The 24,886-nt window shown below is 43.1% G+C and overlaps 3 protein-coding genes across 3 annotated transcripts; 2 read left to right on the plus strand and 1 right to left on the minus strand.

Annotated features, from left to right (window-relative positions):
* Nucleotides 1-17,050: 17,050 nt before the first annotated feature.
* Npc2f (Niemann-Pick type C-2f) lies at nucleotides 17,051-18,472 on the minus strand. Its single transcript, XM_065218160.1, has 4 exons — nucleotides 18,181-18,472; nucleotides 17,840-17,947; nucleotides 17,434-17,603; nucleotides 17,051-17,354 (listed from the first exon to the last, which is right to left on the minus strand). Exons 1-4 carry the CDS (start codon nucleotides 18,326-18,328, stop codon nucleotides 17,271-17,273), a joined length of 510 nt encoding a protein of 169 aa, XP_065074232.1. The 5' UTR covers nucleotides 18,329-18,472; the 3' UTR covers nucleotides 17,051-17,270.
* Nucleotides 18,473-18,716: 244 nt separating this feature from the next.
* CheA87a (Chemosensory protein A 87a) lies at nucleotides 18,717-19,354 on the plus strand. Its single transcript, XM_065218245.1, has 2 exons — nucleotides 18,717-18,792; nucleotides 18,854-19,354. Exons 1-2 carry the CDS (start codon nucleotides 18,721-18,723, stop codon nucleotides 19,331-19,333), a joined length of 552 nt encoding a protein of 183 aa, XP_065074317.1. The 5' UTR covers nucleotides 18,717-18,720; the 3' UTR covers nucleotides 19,334-19,354.
* Nucleotides 19,355-20,735: 1,381 nt separating this feature from the next.
* On the plus strand, nucleotides 20,736-21,230 carry LOC135698230 (uncharacterized). The gene has a single exon (XM_065218123.1). It carries the CDS (start codon nucleotides 20,736-20,738, stop codon nucleotides 21,228-21,230), a length of 495 nt encoding a protein of 164 aa, XP_065074195.1.
* Nucleotides 21,231-24,886: the final 3,656 nt, after the last annotated feature.

The raw sequence follows: 24,886 nt of genomic DNA on the forward strand, positions 1-24,886 counted from the left end.
AGGCTTACGAAGTTTGACGTCTGTTCATTCGAACATCACATATCGAATGCGCAGGGTGCGCGTCGGGTATAACAATTCTTCCCCTTTTAGAGCAGATATTGAATTATGTTTAATACTAGTTACCAATTCAAAGTTTAAAAATATTCAATTAGTGAATGCTTAAAATACAAATCTTGAGTTATTTATGCTTATTCGAAATGACCGTAGTCTAAATTTTAATCATAACAAAATTCATCACTTCGATTTGTCTTCTTATTACGCTTTGATCTCCTTGGTTCCAGTAATTCATTTTCGGAGATAACGCGTTTCCGCTTCCTGTTGTTTCGAATACTTCCCTTTGGAAGTTCATTATTTTCGCCATTGCAAACCTCCGTTCTGACATTCGCATCCACCGGTGTATTATTTGTGAATTCACCTGGTCCGTTTCGTTTGATTAGGATGTTTGACCGTTGCCCGGATGACGGGTCCTTACGAATCCTGATCTGGTTTCGGTGTGCCATTGCTTCTACGCTTCCAATACGTATCTGAAAGGTATTTTTAGAAAACTTTTTTAAAAATGTTGCCTTTACCCATCTGGCATGATGGTGGGGATTATGGTTCCTGTACCACACATCATCCCCTGCCATCAGATCATCAAGTGCATCATTTGAATGCTCTGGGATTTTCCCGACTGAAGTTTCAGTTATGATATCATCATGTTTATGTGGTACTGTTAAATGTTGTTTATAATCTTTTTTAGGATTAATTAGATCTAATATAGTCTTTGGCTTGTAACAAAAAATCCTTTCAGATGGAAAATGTCCATCACTTGTCATATTGTTGTTTCTAAAATTGAACAAGAAAAGGTTTATCTGGTCTTCCATCTCTAACTCCGCCACCTCTGGTTCCATTAAGAATTTCTTGAGGACCTCTTTTACTGTTCTAACTAATCTTTCAGCTTGTCCATTACTTGAAGGATTATAAGGTGGGCTTTTCATCACTTTAATTCCTTGCCTCTCGAGAAAAACTTTGAAATCGAAGGAGTTAAATGGAGGACCGTTGTCCGAAACTAATATATCTGGTAATCCAAAACGTGCAAAACATGACACTAACTTTTTCAAGACCTTATTGCAATCAGTACCCTGTCTCATGCATTCTATTTCAATCCATTTGGAGAAACTGTCAACCATCAATAGATATGTACGATGTTCAAAAAAGAAAAAATCTATATGAATTCTACTAAACGGTTTAGTTGTCGGTATCCATTTGGATGAACTCTTCGATTTATGGGGTATTATCATTCTGTTACAGGCATCACAGTTTGTTACAAATAGTTCTATATCAAGATTTATGCCAAACCAGTAGACCATCCGCCTTGCAAGCTGTTTCATCTTCACTACTCCTGCATGATTGCTATGTAAAAGTTTTAAGATTTGTTTTTGGTATATCTTAGGAATAATTACTCTGTCCTTATAAAGCAAACAACCGTCGACTAAATCTAACTCTTGTTGGTTTGCATAAACATCGGAAAACTGTTTTCCCACTCTTTCAGGCCATCCGCTTAGCATAAAACTTCTGATTTCGCGCAAAAAGGTGTCTTCTTTAGTAGCCTCAGCTATCATTGTGTAGTCAATTGGAATATTCTTGCTGAAATTTATACTTTTAATAACTTCCGTGTCTAATTCTTCAGGAACGTCCTGCTTTAAAGGAAATCTGGAGCAAAAGTCAGCATTTCCTAACTTATGGTAAGGTCTATACATAATATCAAAATCATAAATCGACAAATCTAAAATAAATCTTTGAAGTCTAGTCACGTAAATCGAATTGTTTCCTGTTTTCCCAAAAATGCCTACCAAAGGTTTATGGTCGGTATAAACTGTAAAATGTTGCCCATACAGGTACTTATGGAATTTTTTTATGGTGCAAACTAGCGCTAAAGCTTCCAAATGTAATATTGGATATTTCTTTTGGGCCGGATTTAACGAAAAGGAAGTGAAACTAATCGGTTTCTCCACATTATCAACTACATGAGCAATTAATCCACCGAGGCCATAACTAGATGCATCCGATATAACAACAATAGATTTCTTGGGGTCAAAAAATTCTAAAAAATTAGTCTTTACTAAAAGATTTTTGCTTTCATCGAATGCTCGCTGACAATTGTCGTCCCAAACGTATTTTACCTTATTTTTGAGTAAATTATACAAATTATATAATTTAGAAGATAGGTGTGGTATGAATTTATGGTAATAATTTAACAAACCCAGAAAAGATTTTAATTCTGACTCATTTTTCGGAGCCTTTGCTCTTTCAATAGTTGATATTTTCTCAGGGCACGGCATTAGACCCTTTTCACTGATAACGTGTCCAAGATAAGTGAGTTCTTTAACAAAGAATTTGCACTTTTCAAAATTGACTTTAATGTTAGCATTTGCTAGTCTTTCCAGAACTAATAGAAGTTTATTTTTACAATCGTCTAAGGTTTTCCCCGCAATTAAAACATCGTCCAGATAACATGATACATTTATAAGCCCATGCAAAACCTTGTCCATTAATTGCTGGAAAATCGAAGCGCTTGAAGACGCTCCTTGAGGGAGCCTGTTATAAATGTATAAACCTTTCATGGTGTTAATAACAACAAACTTTTTTGACCTTTCAGTTAACTCTAGTTGTGTGTACGCCCCTTCTAAATCTAGAGCACAAAAAATCTTGCATCCAGCTAAATTCGCAAAAATATCTTGCGCTGTAGGTAATGGATATGAATTAGTCAAAAGACATTTGTTTATGGAAACTTTGCAGTCAATCACCAATCGAATGTCATTGTTTTTCTTAATAACTATTATTATTGGCGAAGCCCATTCACTTGTATCTATTGGAGTAATGACTTTTTCATTTTCTAATTTGTCCAAATAATTAGCAACTTTATCCTTCAGCCTGTATGGCACTTCATAAGCCTTTTTGAAAATTGGAGTTTCATCCCTCAACACTAATTCCGCCTTGAATCCTCTAATGGGCAAAGAAAAATTCTTTTCAAACACTTGTTTGTATCGTTGTTTAAAATCTATGACAGCAGTGTCACTGAACTCATTTTTTAAATTATTTATAGGCATAGAATTTGTAAAAAATTGTCTCCAATTAGGGTAAAACACATTTAGCCAAGTTCGGCCCAATAAAGGGTAGAAATCATTTTCACAATCAAGGATTAATAATTGCATTAGCTCTTCTCTACCATTCAATTTTACCCAGACCATCGCCTCTCCCTCAATTTTGAGTTTAGAACCATTTACCACAATTAGTTTTTTGTCATATTTCCGTAGTGGTTTGACAAATTTGGAAAAATATCGATTTTTACTAATAACAGTTACCGACGATCCACAATCTACTTCCATTTCCAAAGGATTTCCTTCTACATTCACGTCAATTACACATGGATCATTTATCTTATTTATAGACGATACCAACATACATAGTAATTCACCTGTATCACTCTCCTCCTCATCCGAGTCTTTAGTATGCATCCTCTCCATAAGTTCGGCAATATGACGATCAGCCGAAGGACCCGGTCTGTAAGATTCAACCAGATTAACTGTATCCCGGTGAAGATTTTTTAGTTTAAAACATTTTTTTTTTATATGACCCTTTATTCCACAGAAATGGCAAATCATTTGCGAGTAATCCGGCTTTTGTCTGCCTGTGACTTCTCCTTCCCGATGAAAGTTGATAAATTTCGGTCCATGCTGCCGCTGTCCTCGTCCATGTTGTCCATAGTCATATGGTTTCACACCGAGGCGGGTTTTAACCGGTCCCCTGCTACTTCCAGTTTCCCTATGAAAATTGTCTTCCTGTTGATTTCTCCCCATAGCTAAAGTTCGTCTCAGTTTTCCGTAGGCTGTTCCATATTGTCCTCGTGAATCATTCTGGATTGCCGCTATCTGTCCCGGACTTGCATCATGTCTTTCTTCAGCAGTACCCGCGTTAGCTCTAGCCACCTCCCACGTTGCTATTATTTTCTCTGCATTTGTTAATGTTAGTTTCTCCTCGCTTAGAAGTCTTTGTCTCAAATGCTTATCCTTTATTCCCGCAATAATGCGATCGAGGATAGCTACATCTTTAAAGTTAGCAAAACCGCAAAATTCTGCTTGTAATTTTAACGCCAATACAAAATCTTCTATTGTTTCGTCAGGGTGTTGTACCCTGGTGCTGAATTTATAACGTTGGACTAAGTCCGGGTCAATTTTATCAAGACGATTTTTCAGCTTTGAGATTAAGTCTTCAAAAGCTGCCTCTTCAAAATTACCCGCCGGGTACAGCAGTTTTATTTCTTCAAACATCACTGGCCCGCTGAGGGTAACAAAGTAAGCCATTTTGTCTTCTTCTTTTATATTATTTACCTTAAGGAAATATCTCAAACGCGTGTACCAGTCATTGAAACTGGTGCCCCTACGATAGGGTTCAATGGTACAAGCAATGTTTGATGAACTCATGATAATCTTTTTTATCAGGAAGAATATATATATATATATATATAGTTTAAAGTCTTCCTGTAGAGTCAGCACAATTGTCAAGTAAGAATTCAAATAAGAAAAACAAAACAAATCCCAATTGGATTGGTCAATAGGATAGAAATAGTTAAAAAAAAGGCTGATTTAGAGTTTGTTCACTAAAAAGAAGTATAGAAAATGTTCGACTCACCGATTAATCCTTTGACCTTAGTCAACAAACGACCGTTGCCGTGCTGAAAGCCTGCTACTTCACCTGTACCAATGGGAATTAGTGTTCTTCAATCGTCCTGTGTACTGAAAGGCTGCTGCAGGAGTATAATAGCTACTGGTTCGGATAATGGGCTCGAATATGAACCTTGCTGTAACGTACCAGTAACGTCGACCAGCTCCTGTCAACCGAAATAGTTGACAAATTATCCGAAACCTGCACTGAATGTCCACTACGAACAGCTATAAATCGACCAACCAGTTGAAAATTGTGGTAAAATCACTCAACAATTGCTTTAAACACTCGTTGAATTGTGCTAAAGGCTCCGGGATGACCAACTTTTTCCAAACGTTGTTGGGTCCGAAATTGTTTGCCTCTTCTGGGAACTTGTAGCTTTTATACTAACTGTGTGTTCGCTGGAGTATCGCCGGAGATACAAATTGATTTTTCTCGTCGCCACTTTTAAATTATAACTATATTCCCTAAGGGGTAATTTATATCACCAAAGAACCGTGATTACTAAAGACTCATTAAAAAGGACAAGCGTTCTACTTCAAGTCACAAAACAGTTTGACCTGTGTGCTCTCGTATATTTCGCAGGTAAACAATCGACAGCCAAACGTATTGCCCGAAGGCTTACGAAGTTTGACGTCTGTTCATTCGAACATCACATATCGAATGCGCAGGGTGCGCGTCGGGTATAACACTCAGAATCCTCACAAGACGCCTTTTCCAACTCTCCAACGTCTACTGCTTCCATATATAGACATCACAATCTGGATCAAATGGTTCCTCCACTGATGTTTGACCGAGACGTGATAGAGAGTGGGCTTTGTTCGACTTACCTTTACGGTACACCACGTCGTAACTGAACGCCTGCACCGTAGGACCCTTAAACAGGGTGATGAACCTGGTGAAAATATGGCTTCAAGGGGCTTATGGTCGGTCTCCAATTCAATTTGGCTTCTGGAACCGAGGAATCACCCAACACGCTCTGTTACGAATCCCTGTTACCTGCCCTGCTGCCAGTATGCGAAAGCCGCGAACGATGCTTGGTGCTGCGCAACCGGCCGTGTGATCCCGAGGATGGTAACGCGTCAAGTATGCGCATACAAGGTGGGATATTTCAGTAAAGCATAACAGACGTTATCGGCAGAGTTGCCATTATAAACTTGTTGTACCACACAGATACTACCCTTGGCATTCCTTCGATAAATTGCAGAAGGACCGCACCCAGTCCTACTGGGGAAGCATCTGCACTGCAACTGCAACTACTCTTGTTTTGAACTTGGGATCGAAATGCGAACGTTGATCAAAGTGGCTTCTGCTCAGCTCAGACACTCGAGAGCAACCACCACTCCAGTGTAGTGGACATTGTGTTGAAGATTGGAAGCAGAAGATTGAACAGTGTTGTCAGTGAAGTTCTTTACGTCCCCGGACTGCGGTACAATCTGTTTTCGATCCAACGCGTTGGACAGTTGGGGATGGAAGTAGTTTTCGAAAAAAAAACAGTGCCGAGATTCTGCGAAATGACGAGGTTGTTTGCACGGGAAAACGGAATGACAAACTGTACGAACTGAACGTGGATGTGTCGCGAGTGAAAGAGCCGGCTGCTCTAGTGTCTCAAAACGCCATGAGCAATGAAGAGCTATGGCACAGGCGTTTCGGCCATATCGGCAGAACTGGACAGTGAAATGGTAAAAGGCCTACTGCTGAAGAAAGGTGAATTAGTGGAACGTGTGATCTGTGAGCCCTGCATCAAAGGGAATCAGGTGAGAAAGCCCTTCTTGCAGATGCCCTTGCCTCGGAGTACCCGTCCTCTAGAGTTGATCCACAGCGATATGTGCGGAGCTTGGAACGGTAAGCGATACTATGTTTCTTTTACCGATGATTTTTCCCATTTTACCGCTGTATACGTACTGAGCACCAAGGATGAAGAGTTCCAGGCCTTCGAAACGTATGCTGCTATGGCGGAATCGCACTTCGACAGTCGTATTTCTCGACTACGATGCGACAATGGAGGTGAATATGTAGGAGCGGCCTTTCGTGTCCTCTGCCGAGTAAAGGGTATACAGCTTGAGTACACCGTTCCGTACACACCGCAACAGAATGGTGTCAGTGAGCGACTCAACCGCACAGTGATGGACAAGGCGAGGGCTATGATCGAAGATGCTGGATTGTTAAAGGCGCTGTGGTCTGAAGCGGTTCTATGGTACGGCCACAAGCCTGACGTCTCCAAGTTTCGCATATTCGGTGCAAGAGCTTTCAGTTTCGTACCGAAGGAGAAGCGGAACAAGTTGAAGTCCAGAAGTAAAAGCTGCCATTTCGTCAGATACGGTGTAAACGGCTATCGGTTGTGGGATGGTCGTAAGATTTTTATCGCTCGGGACGTTGTCTTGGAGGAGTTGCCGTTGAAGTCAAGTCAAGTAGGGGAGCAGATTTCTGTTTCGAAACCGCGTTGTACCAGTGTTGAACTGGCCGGTCCCTCGGGTGGATCCTCGGTGGATCAGTCAGCTGGTTCCTTGGCTGGTCCCTCGTCAGGTTCATCGGTTAGTCCGTCAGGTACTTCCTCAATAGGTCCTTCAGCTGGTTCTTCGGTCGGTCCTTCGCCACCATTGTCGACTGCTGTAGAGAAGCCTTCGAATCCTGTTGTTGCGGATCAGCTGGAAACGGCTGATGTATATGAAGAAGAATTCAATGACTGTCAGGAAGAAATGGAGCTGGAATAGTTCGAGCAAGATCCTCTAGCAATTCGTCGAAGTCAGCGTATCCGGAATCCACCGGTCAGGATGAGTGAATATTCGTGCGTCGCTTTTGCGCTCAACGCAGAAAGCTATGTGGAGAACGTTCCTGAGAGCATCGAAGAGCTGAAATTGCAACCTGACTGGCCGGAATGAAAGGAAGCAGTAGACGACGAGTCGAGGTCGTTAGCCGAAAATGAGACGTGACAGCTGGTTGACCTGCCGGAAGGTCGGAAGGTCGTTGACTGTAAATGGGTGTTTCGACTGAAAACGAACCCTTACGGGTCAATCAACAAGATGGAAGCGATATTGGTTGCCAAGGGTTTCACCCAACGTTATGGGTTTGATTACGGTGAGACCTATTCCTCGGTTTTCAGGATGTCTACCGTTCGAATAATGCTCGCCTTAGCAAACCATCAAAACCTTGTTGTCCACCAAATGGACGTGAAAGCCGCGTTCCTCAACGAGAGGCCAACCGAGGACATATATATGCGCCAGCCAAAGGATTTGAGGAGGGTAGTAAGGTGTGTAAACTCAGCAAATAAATTTACGGGCTGAAACAAGCATCGAAGGCATGGAACGATAGGTTCAACGAGTTTGCGGCTAGAATTGGTTTTCGGCGTTGCTCTGAGGACAGTTGTTTATATGTGCGGGATAGCAAGTTTAGTCCGGTTTATCTCCTCCTCTACGTAGATGATGTGCTCATTATATGCAAGGATTTGATCCAAGTGCAGGTTGTGAAGAATATGCTACAGCGTGAATTCCGTATGGTGGATCTAGGCGAAGCGCAGATGTTCTTGGGGATCAGGATCGAACGAGATGCATTCAAGGGCATCATTAAGCTTAGCCATCCAGGCTATTCTGAAGCAGTTCTCCGTCGCTTCGGAATGGAATCGTGCAAGCCGGCGTATACCCCTATATGTGCTAACTTGCAGCTCCAGAGATCAAATGAAGACCAGAACCTCGATAAGCCGTTTCGGGAATTGATAGGCTGCCTGACCTACCTCATGGTCACATCGCGTCCTGACCTATTTCAGTCAGTTTCAGTCCAACCCGTCACACCTGAAAAGAATACTTCGGTATCTCAGAGGATCGACGCAGCATGGTTTGATCTACATCCGACAGGAATCAGCTGAGCAGGTAGTTGGTTTTGCAGACGCAAACTGGGCGACAGATCCTGGTGATCGCCACTCTGTTTCTGGGTATGTGTTCCAGTTATACGGTTCTACAACATCTTGGAGCACGAAGAAGCAAAGAACGATTGCACTGTCCTCAACCGAATCGGAATGCAGTGCTTTGGCTGACTGTATATGCGAAGCATTGTGGATCCATAAACTTTTCGAGGAGCTGGGATTGCGTGACAAGCAGGCTGTTGTCATATTTGAAGACAATCAGTCAGCGATTGCAATTGCTGAATCGGAGGTGCCATCTAGAAAGCTGAAGCATACAGATGTGAAGCTGCAGTTTATTAAGGAATGCGTCGAGAAGAAACAGGTTAACATACAATTTAAGCCCAGCAGTTATCAACCAGCGGATCTCTTGACCAAAGGTCTTCCACCAGTCACATTTAAGAAACATTGTTTGACTTTGAGAATCCAACAGTGATTAGCTTGAGGAGGGGTGTTGAGATCAATCTAATTACTTTACATTTAGAGTACGTTTTATAGCGAGTACACCTACCATAGAGGTAAATCTAAGACTAGAAGGTCCCGAAATCACGTGCTCAACTTTTTGGCTCAGCTCTGGTACTCTCTTCGGTTCCAAGCTAATCGATTCACCCCTCGAAACATAGGAAAATCCACAAACCCCTCATTTTATCTGTCAAACTTTCATAACGAAGTTTCATCACAGTTATGCGAAGTTTCATGGAATTCTGAGAGGCAAAATCTAAAATATGTGTTGTAACGGTGGCCAAGAAAAGTTTTTTTTTTTTTTTTTTTTTTTTTTATTTTAGAGATTTTTAGCCTGAGGCTAGTTCATCTCTTGGCCAAGAAAAGGTTTTTCAGGAGGATTTCACTAATTAACACCGGACAAGAACTATGGCGTGTTCGAATTACGTGTTTATTTAATAACAACTTTTTAATGAACAAACTTCTCTTCTTTCTCTGCTCGGGGAAGTGTTGGCAGCTGCCGTAAGCAAAAGCAAAGTAATTTAACTGCAGCATTGTTACCTGGGAATATATCAAAGTTATTTAACCAAGGTATGACAGCTCTTCCTCCCTTGAAAGTATGCAATTACATATTTGAATCGTCATAAATTCAATCTTCTAGGAGGACGAATGTTTCTGCCCGATCGTCTCGGCGATTGGTGTGCTCCTTGATGGTTAGATAGAGCGGCATCTCTTCCAGTCGTCGAACCAGGATTAGGAACTCTCGTAGCCTTGATCGGCGCAGGCGGCGGCAGCATATGACTTGACTGTTGAGGTTGCAATTGTTCCGGCGTAGCATTGGGCAAAACACCAGAATCAGAAGAAGCTTCAGGAACGATTGGGACGACTGGTTCATCCGGAAGCACTGTAGCGGGAACGAATCTATCACCAGATAGGTTTGCGCCGACTTCCCGTAGCTGATCAACATGCCGTTTCCAAGTCCTTCCATCATCCAGATGAATGTAGTAGTGCAGTTTACCCAACTTCTCCGAGATTACTCCGTACTTCCACTTGGTTTTGTCGTAATAATCTCTAGCAGCAACGCTCGCCCCCTCTGGAAGATCGCTTTCTTTTCCTTCTACCGGTTTCATAGTTCCAGAAGATTCAGGAATCAGCAGATCCAACCGTGAACGGATTTGTCGGTTAAACAGCATCATCGATGGCGACTTTCCAGTAGCTGGGTCGATGGTCTTCCTGTAGGTCAGCAAAATGTTACAGAGTTCAGCATGCATTGTACTTCTGTCACACTGAAGACTCTTCAACTTCGCTTTCAGAGTTTGGATGAACCTTTCTGCCAGTCCATTCGTCGCAGGGTGGTATGGTGCGCCTATCTTGTGGTAGACTCCATTCATTTTCAGGAATCTCTGAAACTCCTGAATTGTACCCCGTGGTCGGATACAAATACTGATGGAATTCCGTACGTGGAAAAGTATTCACGGCACACCTGGATCGTAGTAGCAGTCGTACTATTGTTGATAATCCTTGCCTCAGGCCACTTTGTGTAGGCATCCACGAGTACGATGAAATACGTGTTTCTGAACGGACCAGCAAAGTCGACATGCACTCGCTCAAACAGCTTTGAGGGAGTCTCCCAGCAATGTGTAGGTACTTTAGCTGGCTCACCTCGAGTGGACTGACATAGACTGCAGTTGAGCACTAGATCCTCAATACATCTGTCTACTCCTTCTCACCAGACATATCCACGGGCCAAAGTCTTCAATCTGGTGATACCAAAGTGTGTCGAGTGTAGTTCTGACAACACCTTGCTCCGCAAGCTTGGAGGAACGTAGACACGTATTCCCCTCAGGACACATCCTTTCTGAAGTGTGAATTCCGATTGATCTACTCCGAAGCGATCCCTGGGCTCGACAGGCTTCCGTTCTTCAAACCGTGCACAAGCACCTTCACTGTTGAATCCAAGGCAGTAGCTTTCCGAAGCTCCTCCACAGTCAACGGCAACGTTTCGATGATATTTACTTCATGGAAATCCGTTTCCTCGACAACTATATCGGGAGTTCTTTCCTTCAGCGGCAATCTTGAAAAAGCATCAGCGTTAGCGTGCTGATTTGTAGGGCGAAATTGTATGCTGTAGTTGAAAGATTGCAAGAATGTCGCGTAGTGTTGCATTCTAAGCGCCGACATCTTTGGAAGTCCTTTCGTATCCGAAAATATTTGCTTCAGCGGTTCGTTGTCCGTAATCAGCGTGAACTTCCGGCCGTAGAGATACTGGTAGAACTTGCGAACTCCGAAGATTATCGCGTACGCTTCTCGATCGACCTGCTTGTAGGCTTGCTGAGTAGAGTTGAGTGTCTGCGATGCGTATTGGATCGGTCGCTCCGAACCATCCGGGAAAACGTGACTGAGTACTGCGCCGGCTCCGTAAGACGACGCATCTGTAGCAAGCACAAGTGGCAACGTTGTGTCGTAGTGGACCAGGAATTCTTCGGACTGCATATCTTGCTTTACCTTGCTGAACGCCTCGGCACATTTCTTAGACCACACGAAAGGAACAGAATTCTTCAAGAGATTATCCAGGAATTCTTCAAGAGATTAGTCCAGGCATATCCTGGACAGCATCAATCTTTTTCTGCATTTTGTGAATACCATCCTTGTTGATCAGGTAGCCACAGTACTCAATTTCGTTTGCGAAGAACTGGCATTTGTCCAAGTTGATCCTCATGTTGTACGAGTTAAGGCGTTTTAAAACCTCTTCCAACCTCTGTAGATGGATGTAGTCGTTCGGCCCTGTGATGCGAATATCATCCAAGAAAACAGTCACGCCCGGGATACCATTCAACACCTGTTCCATGAACCTCTGCCAGATGGCAGGCGCAGACGCAATGCCATACATTAGACGTGTAGGCCGGTACAAACCCTTATGGGTGTTTAGAGTTAGTATCTCACGATCACCCTCCTCAACCTCCAGTTGCAGGTAGACTTGAGTCAGATCAATTTTGGTAAACTTTTCTCCACCAGCTACAGTGGCGAAAAGCTTTTCCACCGTCGGCAACGGGTGATCATCAATCTCCAGATTCGGAATAACCGTAACCTTGAAGTCGCCGCATAGCCTCACTCTATTGTTGGATTTCATTATCGGAACAATTGGTGTTGCCCACGCACTGTGGTTCACCTTCTCCAGGACTCCATTTTCGACAGTTTCTCGCATAGAAAATGGGACTGGACGCGCTTTCACTTACACTGGTTTCGCATTCGGTTTGAGGCATAGCTTCGCCTGAAAACCGGTGATTCTTCCAATCGACTCGTCGTACACATTAGCATACTTTCCAACCAGCGTTCTAACAGCAGCAGGAGTATACTTCAGCACAGCAGCAGAACTGTCCAGCACATGCACATCTGAATGCGCTACGTCGTTCAAATCAATCTGCATCCCTGTAATCCACTGGCGTCCCAGCAATGGATGCTTCCGAACATTCGACACGTACAATGGTACGTCAAATGATTTCGAACGGTACTCCACAGTGACTTTTAGCATCCCCTCGACGTTAATTCGATTGTTGCAGTAGCTCACCAGCTCAAGATCCGAAGGCAGCAGATTCTCCGCAGAAAAGTATTTCTTCTTATCCTCTGCACTGATGATTGTGACTGGAGCCCCGGTGTCCACCTCGAAACGGATAGCAACACAATTCACCATCACTTCCAAATAAAACTTGGTAGTCGACGGCTTGCACCGCTGCTCGAGCTTGCAAATTTCCTCCAATGTCACCAATTCACTTTCCTTCCGACTGGTACCACCAGCAGCCTCCTCCAGCAAATGAGCTTCTGATTTACCACCTTTCTCCTTCTTCGCCTTCAAGCACACCTTTTGCAAGTGCCCTGTCATTTTGCAATAGTTGCACCTTGTGCGAATATGGAGGCATTTGTTCGCAACGGTAGCATTCTCCTTTCTTTCCCGAACCCAACTTCGCTTTATTTTTATTATCGTAATTTGCACTTGTTACCTTCATTTTTGCTGCGTGTTTCCTCGATGTGGTTCCACCAGGTTGACTTCCGGCTTCCCCTGTCGCGACTGTATTTCGCGTCCGCCCTTGGACGAAAGCTCCATTGACACTGCAATTTCTCTTGCACGCTCCAACGTAAGGTTCCGCACTTCCAGTAGTCGGGACTGTATCACCCGGTCCTTCAATCCGAAAATTAGCTGGTTCCGCAGGGCTGTATGCAGATAGTCCCCAAAGTTGCAGGTGATAGCCAGCTTGCGTAAAGCTATCAGGTACTCGTCGATGGTTTCCTCTGGACGTTCGTCTCCCTGCTTCCGGCATTTGTAGCGAAAATTTTCGTGAATTTCCAGTGGTTCTGGATTGAAATAAGTCTCCAACACGCCCACAATGTCATCGTACGTCTTCGTCTGCGGTTTCTCAGGTGCAAGCTTATCGCAAACAGTATCGTAGGTCTCACCTCCCATGAAGTGAAGTAGCATGTAGAGTTTCGTCTCCTCCCGTACCCCAAACAACACAAATGCACCTTCCAGCCTTTCGACCCACCGGGACCATTTCATTCGGTGTCGATCGAATGCATCGATTGCAGGGCTGTTACAAGATTTTCTAAATTTGATCCGCGAAATCCGCGATTTTTGAAAAGAAATCCGCGACTTCAAATACTAATCCACGCCAAAAAAAAAAAAAATCATTGCCTAAAAATAGCATTTGTATACTACTACATGGCATTTCAAGCTTATAGCATTTTAGATTTTTACCTGCTCTCAACTAAGTGTTCTTTGAAGTACCCTCACATTATAATTGAGAGCTTTCTATGCCCGTACCACTATGCCCAAGAAAATAGAGAAATTTTACAACCCGAAAAATTAATAGACCGGACGGGAATCGAACTCAGTCGCCTCCAGCATGGACTTGCTTTGTAGCTGCGCCTTTACCGACTGGGCTAAAGGAGTATCGTTTGTGACTTTTAATTTTATTTTTTAACATTACATTGTATCATCTTCAGTTATTTATGTATAGTATAAATTCTGAGTAATTAGTGAACATAATAAAACACCCTTACATTATGAGATTCTATTGAATAATACCGGCCTAGACATAATTTAAAAAAAAAATACATTTTCATTTGAAATGCAAATTTTCTTGACGTATTTTGCTGTCCTAAATGTTGTAGTTCATTTGGCTCTAGTTTTCTCAATGTTTTACCGATTCAAACCAAACACCCTGCACATAATCGAGAAATTACCAGAGCTTCATATGTCACACTTCTTGGTCACGTCGCGGTTGTGTATTTACATGGATATTCCTTGGGTTCTGTCCAATGGTGAGACATTTTCATTATTTATTTTTTTCTAATATGAGCCTAGCACTTTTCGTTGTCAAATCATAACCGAATCGTATATATGTGACTTTGTGGATCATGCACGACTTATTAGTATGTACACCGAAAATTATAGGTTTTTCAAATCGTCCAGGACATCAGTTGATTTGCTCTACTAGATCAAACAAGACTGCAATAATGTCTGTAGTATCGATATCCAATCAGATTCAAAGTGTCTATGTGGATCATGCATGATCTATTTCCGAGTAATCCAGGTGTTCAAGGTTCTTCTAATCATCCTGGAGTTCAGATAATTTGATCTACTACATCAACCGAGATTGGGACAATGTCTCTAGTATCGAAATATTTCCAGATAAAGGGTGATACGGTCAAAATTTGGTCAATATCAACTTGACGTATTTCTTTCAATTTTGCATTTAAAAAACCTGAACACCCCTCATTTTGAAGGTGTGTGTGTGTAGAATGTTGCTCCTATTTTGATTTTGGAATTCACTCTTCAGTTGTCAAAATGCCGTCCAAGCAAGAAGAGCAGCGTATCAAAATTTTGCTCGCGCATCGCGAAAATCCGAGCTACTCGCACGCAAAGTTGGCAAAATCGCTAAAAGTTGCCAAATCAACCGTTACAAATGTAATTAAAGTGTTTGGGGAACGTTTGTCGACAGCCAGGAAGTCTGGATCGGGGGGAAATCGAAAACCGGAAGCCGCTGAGACGACAAAGAGAGTTGCCGGTAGTTTCAAGCGAAACCCTAACCTCTCTCTCCGAGATGCCGCAAATAAGCTGGGTGTATCGTCTACAACCGTGCATCGAGCCAAAAAACGAGCCGGACTATCGACTTACAAGAAGGTAGTGAGTCCAAATCGCGATGATAAACAAAATACGACGGCCAAAGCGCGATCCCGGAGGCTGTAAACGACGATGCTGACGAAGTTTGACTGCGTGGTAATGGACGACGAAACCTACGTCAAAGCCGACTACAAGCAGCTTCCGGGACAGGAGTTTTATACGGCAAAAGGAAGGGGAAAGGTAGCAGATGTTTTCAAGCACATGAAACTGTCAAAGTTCGCAAAGAAATATCTGGTTTGGCAAGCCATCTGTACCTGTGGCTTGAAAAGCAGCATTTTCATAGCTTTCCACCGTCGGCAACGGGTGATCATCAATCTCCAGATTCGGATTAACCGTAACCTTGAAGTCGCCGCATAGCCTCACTCTATTGTTGGATTTCATTATCGGAACAATTGGTGTCGCCCACGCACTGTGGTTCACCTTCTCCAGGACTCCATTTTCGACCAAAGTATTGAGCTCCTTTTCGACAGTTTCTCGCATAGAAAATGGGACTGGACGCGCTTTCACTTACACTGGTTTCGCATTCGGTTTGAGGCATAGCTTCGCCTGAAAACCGGTGATTCTTCCAATCGACTCGTCGTACACATTAGCATACTTTCCAACCAGCGTTCTAACAGCAGCAGGAGTATACTTCAGCACAGCAGCAGAACTGTCCAGCACATGCACATCTGAATGCGCTACGTCGTTCAAATCAATCTGCATCCCTGTAATCCACTGGCGTCCCAGCAATGGATGCTTCCGGACATTCGACACGTACAATGGTACGTCAAATAGTCGGGACTGTATCACCCGGTCCTTCAATCCGAAAATTAGCTGGTTCCGCAGGGCTGTATGCAGATAGTCCCCAAAGTTGCAGGTGATAGCCAGCTTGCGTGAAGCTATCAGGTACTCGTCGATGGTTTCCTCTGGACGTTCGTCTCCCTGCTTCCGGCATTTGTAGCGGAAATTTTCGAGAATTTCCAGTGGCTCTGGATTGAAATAAGTCTCCAACACGCCCACAATGTCATCGTACGTCTTCGTCTGTATATCAAAGTTATTTAACCAAGGTATGACAATATGTATAGGTATTTTTTCGATATTTGGCCTGATACTATTCACCTATAAAATATTACGCAAGAAAGTTTGTGCAATAGTGGCTTCAAGAAGCAATGGTCGTGCCAAACTTTTCAGTTGTATACCCATGCGAAATAAGTTTCTTAACGCTATAGTAGCTATACAGCCTTATTCTTGTTTTCGTTTGAACCGTATTTTCCATACAGAAAAAAATATGTTTTGGTATGGAAAATACGGTTCGAACGAAAACAAGAATATGGGTTATTATTCTTTTGTTTCCTTTGTTCTATTTACCATTCAAATACATAACAATTATTTTCCCTGAGAGGGGCGACAACATCTAAATCTCAAGTCTAGATGCTTAACAAATCTCCAACTAGCGAATCAATCTTCAAAAAATCTTCTTTCATATTTTTGCAGGAAATCTTCAGAATTGTCTTCAATCTTCTTTCTATCTACTCAGCGTGCACGGAGCTAGCCACAGCAAAACACAATCTTTCCTGCATCGTAGATAGAGTCGTCCCTCTCGATTTTCCCCCAGTTTTATAACAATGTTTGCTGGATAATGTTTGATACATTACCTGCCTTGTATGATCTCTAAAGAACATTACCTCTGTTACCTCAACCTGACTTATAACGAATATACGCTTTGCGTCCACGGGCTCCGGATACAACGTATAACTAAAATACCCAACACGAATTAAACAAACGACCCTTAAATACCTCATTCGTAAACAATTCTTCAAAACGTCAGCAAATAACAACAAACTTCTGCACAATTAATCACATTTCTCATATTTTGAGCAGAAAATAATTTCCAAACGACTAGAAACACATCATAAAACCGAGTATATAACACTTAATCAAAAGCGCATAAGCAGCGCCGCCACAACGTCAACACAAGAAACTATCCACGAGTCAGAGAGCGGCCCATCATCAAATGGCAGCTTTCGCTATAATTATGGCACCCACGCCGTCACCGCCGCTAGCAGCAAAGCTCTAGCTAATCGAAATCGGAAGCTGATAGCACAGCAGAATCTCTTTCTTATCGTTTTTCAACTCCCAGCGAAGCTTTCCGCGAAGCTGATAATGGATTTGAAAAAAAAAATGGCAACCGTTAGAATTCATCCCAGTCGGAAATTTTCCCCCATTCGGTACTCACCATCGGCAGCGAAGGGCTTACGTAGATCGAAGCGGAAAACAGTAGGCCGATGTCACCCTGCAGGGGGCAGGCCACGCCTTCGCACGTAGTAGGCGTGATGGAAGCTTTGGTTTTGATCGCATTCAATATGAAGAAAGCCTCATGCATGAGCGATGGCATCGACGGAGACCCTGAAGTGGGATATGAAATAGAAGGCGGCTATGGTCAATATTTGCTTTTACGTTACTATGGCTACTACTTTATCAACAAAAGAGTCTTGTTGATAGACGGTAGTGAAGGTGTGCAAATAGAAAGTTTATTACGGCTGCAGCCCATCGAGAACTTTTCCTTTTGCTTCGATTGGGTTGTAAACTGTGATTTCGTGTGCTTCGGGTTTTGTTTAAAGTGGGTCAGACTGCATGCTTACCGTTGGAGCTGAATTCGGCATTGACGGTCACGTTCATCCCACGCGGCATGCTGCACGGTGTGCTGGAACAGCTGGACAGACGAATCGAGATGACATCGTAACGGGAGCCTGTAAGTTTGAACGATAGTTTATTTATTGAATTTAATTGAATCGTAACATAAATGAATGCGAATTGTAATAGCGTCGTAGGTGGTAATTTTTAGTCGCTTATCGAGCTGACATCGATCCATCATCCAAGACAGCTGTGGCTGCAGTCGCCCGAGCCGACGCCCGCTCGGATGATTGATAGTGGAATGTTGCAATCTTATGCTGCGTCATCCAAGGTTCCCCAGAAAACCTACCACAGTCCTCGAACAGAATGCCCGTTCGGAGCATGAAGAGATATCTCAGGAGGGGCCAATTTTGCGACCAGGAGGGAATGCCAATTCCGGATGTTCCCGTCGCCAATAATCCCACGAATACAATGGTAATCCCAACCGTCCACTTCATAGCGTTCAACCTAATCCGATAAATATGACCTAGCAGCAGACGTCAAAGGGATTTCAAAATAGACCACTCAAGAAGATTCGCGAATGGAAGCGACACAGCGCGGGCAAAATGTTTACGGCTTGACAAGAGAACTTGAACTGACTTCGGTGGTTGAGCGGTTCGCGTTGTTAACCGCTTCGCTGATCGATAGAATATTGGAGATAAGGGAAGCTTTTGCGTGAGTGAATCCATCGAAAGCTTGCGTCCGATACATGTTGTGGTTTTATTGCTACCAATCGATGCATCTACAAGCCAGCGACTTCCGGACTCGGAATCGGTTAAATAGCGAAGGTTGAGTAGCCTGTAATTCCATTAGGTAGTTTCAAGTGAAAGTTTCCGGATTTCAACTCAAAATGGAGTCTTGTGTGACGAGAGTACTGCTTCTGATAGCTTTGGTTGGCTCAACTTGGGCCGACGATGAACAGGTAAGTGATTCATTTAGCTTCATCTGAGAACTGACTCTGACTTGGAGAGGTTATACATTAGAACTTGGAAATGCACTTCGAAGGTGTTGAAATGGTGGACGGTTCGGAGCAGTACTTCCGGTACAACTACACGGTGGAAAAGAAATCCGAGACTGCCTTCTCGATGTCCGGTTTCATCAGCCAGCTGATTCTACTGGACAACGGGTACGGGATACAGATGAAGCTGAGTCGTGCCAATTTGGACTCCCCGGAGCCGCTTGAGTACGAAGAACTGATCGGTATAGAAAAGCCCGTTTGCGAGTACCTAGGCTCGATCTACCGGATGTATTTCTACGATCAACTGAAGGACATCAGCAACTTCCCGCACTACGAAACATGCCCGCTGGAACCGAACGACTACTGGTTCAAGGACTACTCCTTCGACGGAGAAGAGTACAAAGCATTCATGAGGGACGGTCACTTCAAGATGGAGGCTTATCTGACCAAGGAAGAGAAAGTCGTTGCCGGAGTGGTTTCGAAGATGCGCGTCGAACCGGCCTGATGATAATGCACAATGAGTAGAATGAGGTTATGTTGTGTTGAGCTTGTATTTCAAATAAAGAGGTTTTGTTAAAGCTTTAAGAAGAGTTTTTGGTGAATCAAATGTGCGCTTTGCTTGATGAACTGTGGTTCTTGTCCTTGACATCAACCTTAAAGGGCCACCCCCATTAAGTCTGTTTGCGTTCCGTTGACGTAAATTTTGCAGTTAGATAATAGACCTTGCTATCACTTTCATAGAAATCCTCCTCGCTCAACTGCTAGACTTAGAATGGAAATTTCCCTTTAACATAACATAGGAAATCGAGTCTGATCGATTCATCACTGGAACTGCTCAAAGGTCTTGAAGCAGCCTTCGGATAATTTTCATGATTCGGTAGCTCGAAAAACTTCTTAGATTTTGCAGATATTCAAAATCCTTCGGAAATGACTTTTTCCTTGGACGTCTGGATACAACTCGAAACAAGCGAAACTGGGTTTCAAGGACATAAATGTAACCAGTATGTATTCTAATGGTACTAAAAGGAAAGCAAAACTATGAAAACATTTGACTCCTACAGTGTGATTATTCAAAATCACCAGGGGCACTCAGAACATGTCCGGGTGTGGCCAATACTCAATATGGCTCCAATTGATCTTGTTTTTTTTTTTTAATTCTCATGTGCTTTTACTTTTCGTATGATGAAACATGTTACGGCCATAATTCCGGATCCAACTGACCGATTCCTCGCACAAGAACCGTTTAAACGAATACTACATACCAAGAAGACTGACAACTCTTCCATTTTCTCATACAACCGCTATGAAACCGTCACAGTCGCGTCATCTACCGTGCAAAGGTAAATGCTTCGAACAAATTTGATTGTAAATATTACAACCTCAGAAGAAAGGTTTGTGTATTTGCTCATTTCTCTATGCGTTACTTCCACTTTCGCTCGAGCGAAGCGCTACTGTATCTGTCGCTTGAATTCTAACAGAGTTGCCTGTCTGATTTGATGTCTTCGCTTTAAATCCGAGAAGAAAACCTAAACATAGGAGATCATATCTTAAGACCCACGCACATTGCATCCGTTAATGATACGTTGCGACAAAATGTCATTCAAATCTATTGTCTAAGTGGTCTAACTGTCAATTTGCGAGCAGCCGCAAAATCGAACAATAACTTCCGGAGGAGGAGCCATCAATAACGACAAACTTACAACCTGTAATCCAAATCCAACTTCCTTTTCGGTATATCATGGGTAGGTATAATTTGTCCAAAAAGATACGATCTCATCATGTGCAACAAAAAAAAGCTTTTATGTCTGGAACCACGGCAGTCGCAGCTCACATTCTCTTCCATAATGTGCCGCAAGCTAGTCCATTTCATCGCATTGCTGTTCGTCGTAGCAAGTGCGACCGCAAAGATGAAGCTGCAAATGGAACGGTTCGAGCAAGAGTTGGGATTCAACCTGTTCAACGCCACTGGGATCCGGGTGCGAAAGTTCAACCGAACATCGTGGGTTATGGACGGTGAAGGGGACTTGTTCGTGGACATTGGGAATGAGTACTCATTCACCGTAACGGCGGCCTTCAGCCGGCTCGGCAACAATCAATTCAACCAGTATCCGATGAAGATTGCCAAGCAGAAGGTATGCAATGTGCTCAACAAGGAGTACAAGGAGTATCAGAAGTACTTCGTGAATTGGACGAATTTGCCATCGGTTGGCGATGAATGGCTTTGTCCGTTTCCGAAGGGCCACTACTGGGTCAAGGATTTTGCTCCGGAAGGGGACTGGATACCACCAGTGCTTTATCCCGGTTACTGGCGATTGTCGTTCGATTTGTTGGATTCTGAGGGTAAAGTAGCGGCGAGGTTCGTAGACTACATGCGCATCATGAACAGCTTAGTCTTGGAGTAGAGTCTTTGGAAGTTTCCAATAAAGTGCAATAATGCTGAAAGTTTGTATTTGTTAGATTTGACATTGCCATTCATAGACAATAATCATCTTCAAATAATTCGACAACCTTTTTACCAAAATTTATCAAGCTATGGATGCACTCATTCATTGATTTAATTGTCGTGAACTGGTCGAGGTTTCAAGCCTCTTCCATGATTCACGTCTAAGGCTATCCCTGCTAAATTCTCCAGGGGTGAAAATCAGCAACTGTTTGCTGTCAACATCATTTAAAGAATGAAGAGTCAACCTGAAGGAACTAGATGTACCAGTCAGGGATGCCAGGTTTATTTTGAAAAAAATCTAGCAAAACCCAAAACATAAGCGTCTGGCAAAAATCTGGCACAGCAAATCAACATAGGCAATTCTCAAAAAATCTGTCCGGCAGAGCTTAAGATAAAACCCTGGCCTTGGCAACGCTGGTACCAGTATACATTCTCAGTGTTGCCAACCTTCCAGATTTATCTGGAATCTTCCAGATTTTTAAGGACCATCCAAACATCCAGACAATCTCTTTTCTAGATCAGACTTTTCATGGTTTGTCCGAATTAAAACCCGATTGAAAGTAAATTTGGACGCATTCAAGTGATCATAACTAAAGAATTAAACAGCATACACGTTTGATCAAAACGTCAAACAAAAGGGTATTTATTCGGCTTTCAAACGATATACAACAAGTTATTACATTTCACCGTTTCGAACGAACTGTCGCACTTTACTTGTGATTGATGCCATCAAGATCTGCACAGTCGCTGGTGACACTGTACCGGCGAACTTATTCCACTTTAAACGCATTTGTCGTGCATTTGTCACTTCATTACTGCATCCTCGAAGTTTTCGCTTGACAATTGGCCAATATTTTTCGATCGGTCTGAACTCAGGGCAATTTGGAGGATTAATGTCTTTGACGACGAAATTAACATTGTTTGCAGCATACCATTCTAGTACCTCCTTAGAGTAGTGGCATCTGGCTAGCTCCGGCCAAAACATAACGTTGGTCTTGTGTTTCCGAATGAAGGGTAAAATCCGCTTTTTCAGACACTCTTTACTGTTGTGGTGGATGCCAACCCTGCGCGAGCCCGGATATTTATCCATGAGCGATTATAAACATTGAGGATCAGCATAAATGCGATCACGCCACCCGGGCGATGAACGCATTTATGCTGATGCGACGAAAAGGGTCACGTAGGCACCACAGCCCGCGAGCTTGCGCTCGCTAAAGAATTAATGAATAAATGAGTCGAGTTTTGTAGCTGAACTGGAATGGTAGTCCCGGGCCGTTAAGACCAGAACTGAAGAAGCCATAAGCCCCCCACAAAAAGGGCAATTAATTATCATATCATTTCATGGTGATCCTGCCAGATTCTGAGAGAAGCAAAAGACTGATCGCGAAACATATAATTCAATCACGGGTGACCGCCACGAGTGGGAAAGTGAACAAAAAATCTAACAACCAGTTAAGTGATTAAGCACGACGGCCACCGCGACGTACAGCACTAAGTGGTTGAGCGCTAACGTAAGAAAGCAGGCGCGATTAGAGTGGAAGTTAATTTACGACCGACAGAACAGTAACATAGCGAGTGTGAAGAAAGTGACAAAATCTTAGTTTTACTAAGAAAAGCCTGACAGCAAGCCAGTGTACAGTCAGGTCTCGTTATTGCCGAATTCGTTATTGCCGCTTGTTAAAACCGCGAGTGACAATGGGCTGGTTCAGTGCGGACGAAATCGTCGCCGCACCAGCAGCCGCGAGTGGGGCCCAATGCGGAAATCACACAGCCCAAACGGTAGCGCTGTGTGCCATGGCGGTTTTTGCCGCCGGATATCTAATTTTTAAGGCAGTGGCGCAGGTGAGCCGATACAACACCGAACGTGTCGCCGAGAGAGCGGCACGCCGCGTTAATGCACAAGTTTAGAAACAGGGGCGTAAGTGTGCAAAGAAGAAGAAAAAAAAAAGAAAGGACGATTTTTTTGAACAGTATGGAATAAACGGAATGAAGTGATAAACCGGATAATTACGTTACGCGGAAATGCAAAAATAATAACCATGTCAGGAGTAAATAGTATTGACTATCATATCGTTGCCCAAACGATCGAACATTTTGAACAAAAAAAAAAAAAAAAAACAATTTTGGGAACGTATTCCCCGCAGTGGTAAAGGTGATATTTGAACTGATAGCCGCGAAGTGCGAGAGCATAGAAACCGTGTATAAACTGGCAGCAGGAGCTGCACTGAGACCCAGATTACCAGGACTGATTGAGGAATTAAACTAGGCCTACAACGGCTTAAAGATGACATTGGACGCGGTTAAGGAAATGCAGACCTCCACCGACGATCAACAGGCAACCGCTAATAATCGACAACCCGGCACAGACACCTGACAAGGAGATACGTTGGGAAGTATTTTTTTTTTTTTAGTTAGTTTAATTTTGATATATATCTTGTTTGTAATACATGTTCATTTGTTGTTTTAGGAAACAAATACAACAAAGATGAAATCCTAGAAAACGAAGGAAGACCAAAAGAAGAGCAGTCATTTCCTTTTCATGAGAAATGTGATACAGAGTGTGAGCCGATAGTCTTACATATATATATATTCATTTCCAAATGACCTATGTAACTATGGAAGTATTTTTTTTTTAACTTAAATAACAGCAGGTAGAGCATTCATTTCCTTTCATGGAAAGTGCGATACTCTGCATCGAAGAGTTGATTGGCTACCTAGTAGTAAATTTGATTAATTTGCAGAAGAGCCCAACCAGGATATACCAACACCGAACGCTTGTTAAGAAACAAGAGTACTGCGCTGATATTTTCCAGAGGGCTAACTCTGAAATTTTAAAAATAAAGGGAAAACTAGATCCTGCCCAACAAAATAAATACACAGAAAAGCTTAATAGCACATATCAAGCTTTAAGGAAAATTATACAACAGAAAATTACAAAGATGGCGCCGAAACTTGATCTTTCGCTGGCCCCTAAGTTGGTTGGACCTTTCGACGGATCTGTCACCGGGTTGACAAGATACATCGAAAGCGTAGAACTACTAAAGGACTATGCGGAGGATGTGCCGGAGGCAGCCATCTTGAAGTTTTTAAAAACAACATTAGTCGGAGCGGCGCATGGTGCTATTGACAACGCAGCAACCATCGCGCTAGCTCTACAGGCTCTACGGCAAAAGTTTGCCATAAGGGTTACTCCACGAGCGGTGGAGAACGAAATGAATACACAGAAACAAGGTAATAAGTCCATCTCCGATTACGGAGCAGAAATTGAAAAGCTTACTGCAAAGCTGGCAGCCGCACACGTATCAACGGGTACGTTTGCGAGCGAAGCCGCGGCAGCGAACATCGTAGAACCAATTGCCGTTCAGGCATTCACAAATGGGTTGAAAGACCAAGTGACAAGATTTTTCATCAAGGCTCGCAACCCAGCGACCCTAAACAAAGCGATCTCAGATGCGCTGGAATGTCAAGTCACTCCAGGCAACTCGGGATCGCAGGACAACATGATGGCACTATGGTGCACATCAGGAAGACCAAAGTACCACCACAGAGGGCGTGGTAGGGGCTTCCAATCAAATAGAGGATTCAGCAATAACTACGACAACTACAACCGTGGTA

This window comes from Ochlerotatus camptorhynchus, unplaced genomic scaffold (assembly GCF_037179485.1).
Source record: "Ochlerotatus camptorhynchus isolate MF236.1 unplaced genomic scaffold, CSIRO-AGI_Acam_v1.1 ptg000084l, whole genome shotgun sequence".
NCBI lineage: Eukaryota > Metazoa > Arthropoda > Insecta > Diptera > Culicidae > Ochlerotatus > Ochlerotatus camptorhynchus.

What these genes read in the sequence shown, in the direction of transcription:
- Npc2f (XM_065218160.1), bottom strand. Translation starts at nt 18,328, where the DNA reads ATGAAGTGGACGGTTGGGATTACCATTGTATTCGTGGGATTATTGGCG. An exon ending in TGCCGAATTCAGCTCCAACG is followed by an intron (nt 17,604 to 17,839) that starts GTAAGCATGCAG and finishes ATCCCACTTCAG; the next exon opens with GGTCTCCGTCGATGCCATCG. An exon ending in TAAGCCCTTCGCTGCCGATG is followed by an intron (nt 17,355 to 17,433) that starts GTGAGTACCGAA and finishes ATCCATTATCAG; the next exon opens with CTTCGCGGAAAGCTTCGCTG.
- CheA87a (XM_065218245.1), top strand. Translation starts at nt 18,721, where the DNA reads ATGGAGTCTTGTGTGACGAGAGTACTGCTTCTGATAGCTTTGGTTGGC. An exon ending in CTTGGGCCGACGATGAACAG is followed by an intron (nt 18,793 to 18,853) that starts GTAAGTGATTCA and finishes GTTATACATTAG; the next exon opens with AACTTGGAAATGCACTTCGA.
- LOC135698230 (XM_065218123.1), top strand. Translation starts at nt 20,736, where the DNA reads ATGAAGCTGCAAATGGAACGGTTCGAGCAAGAGTTGGGATTCAACCTG.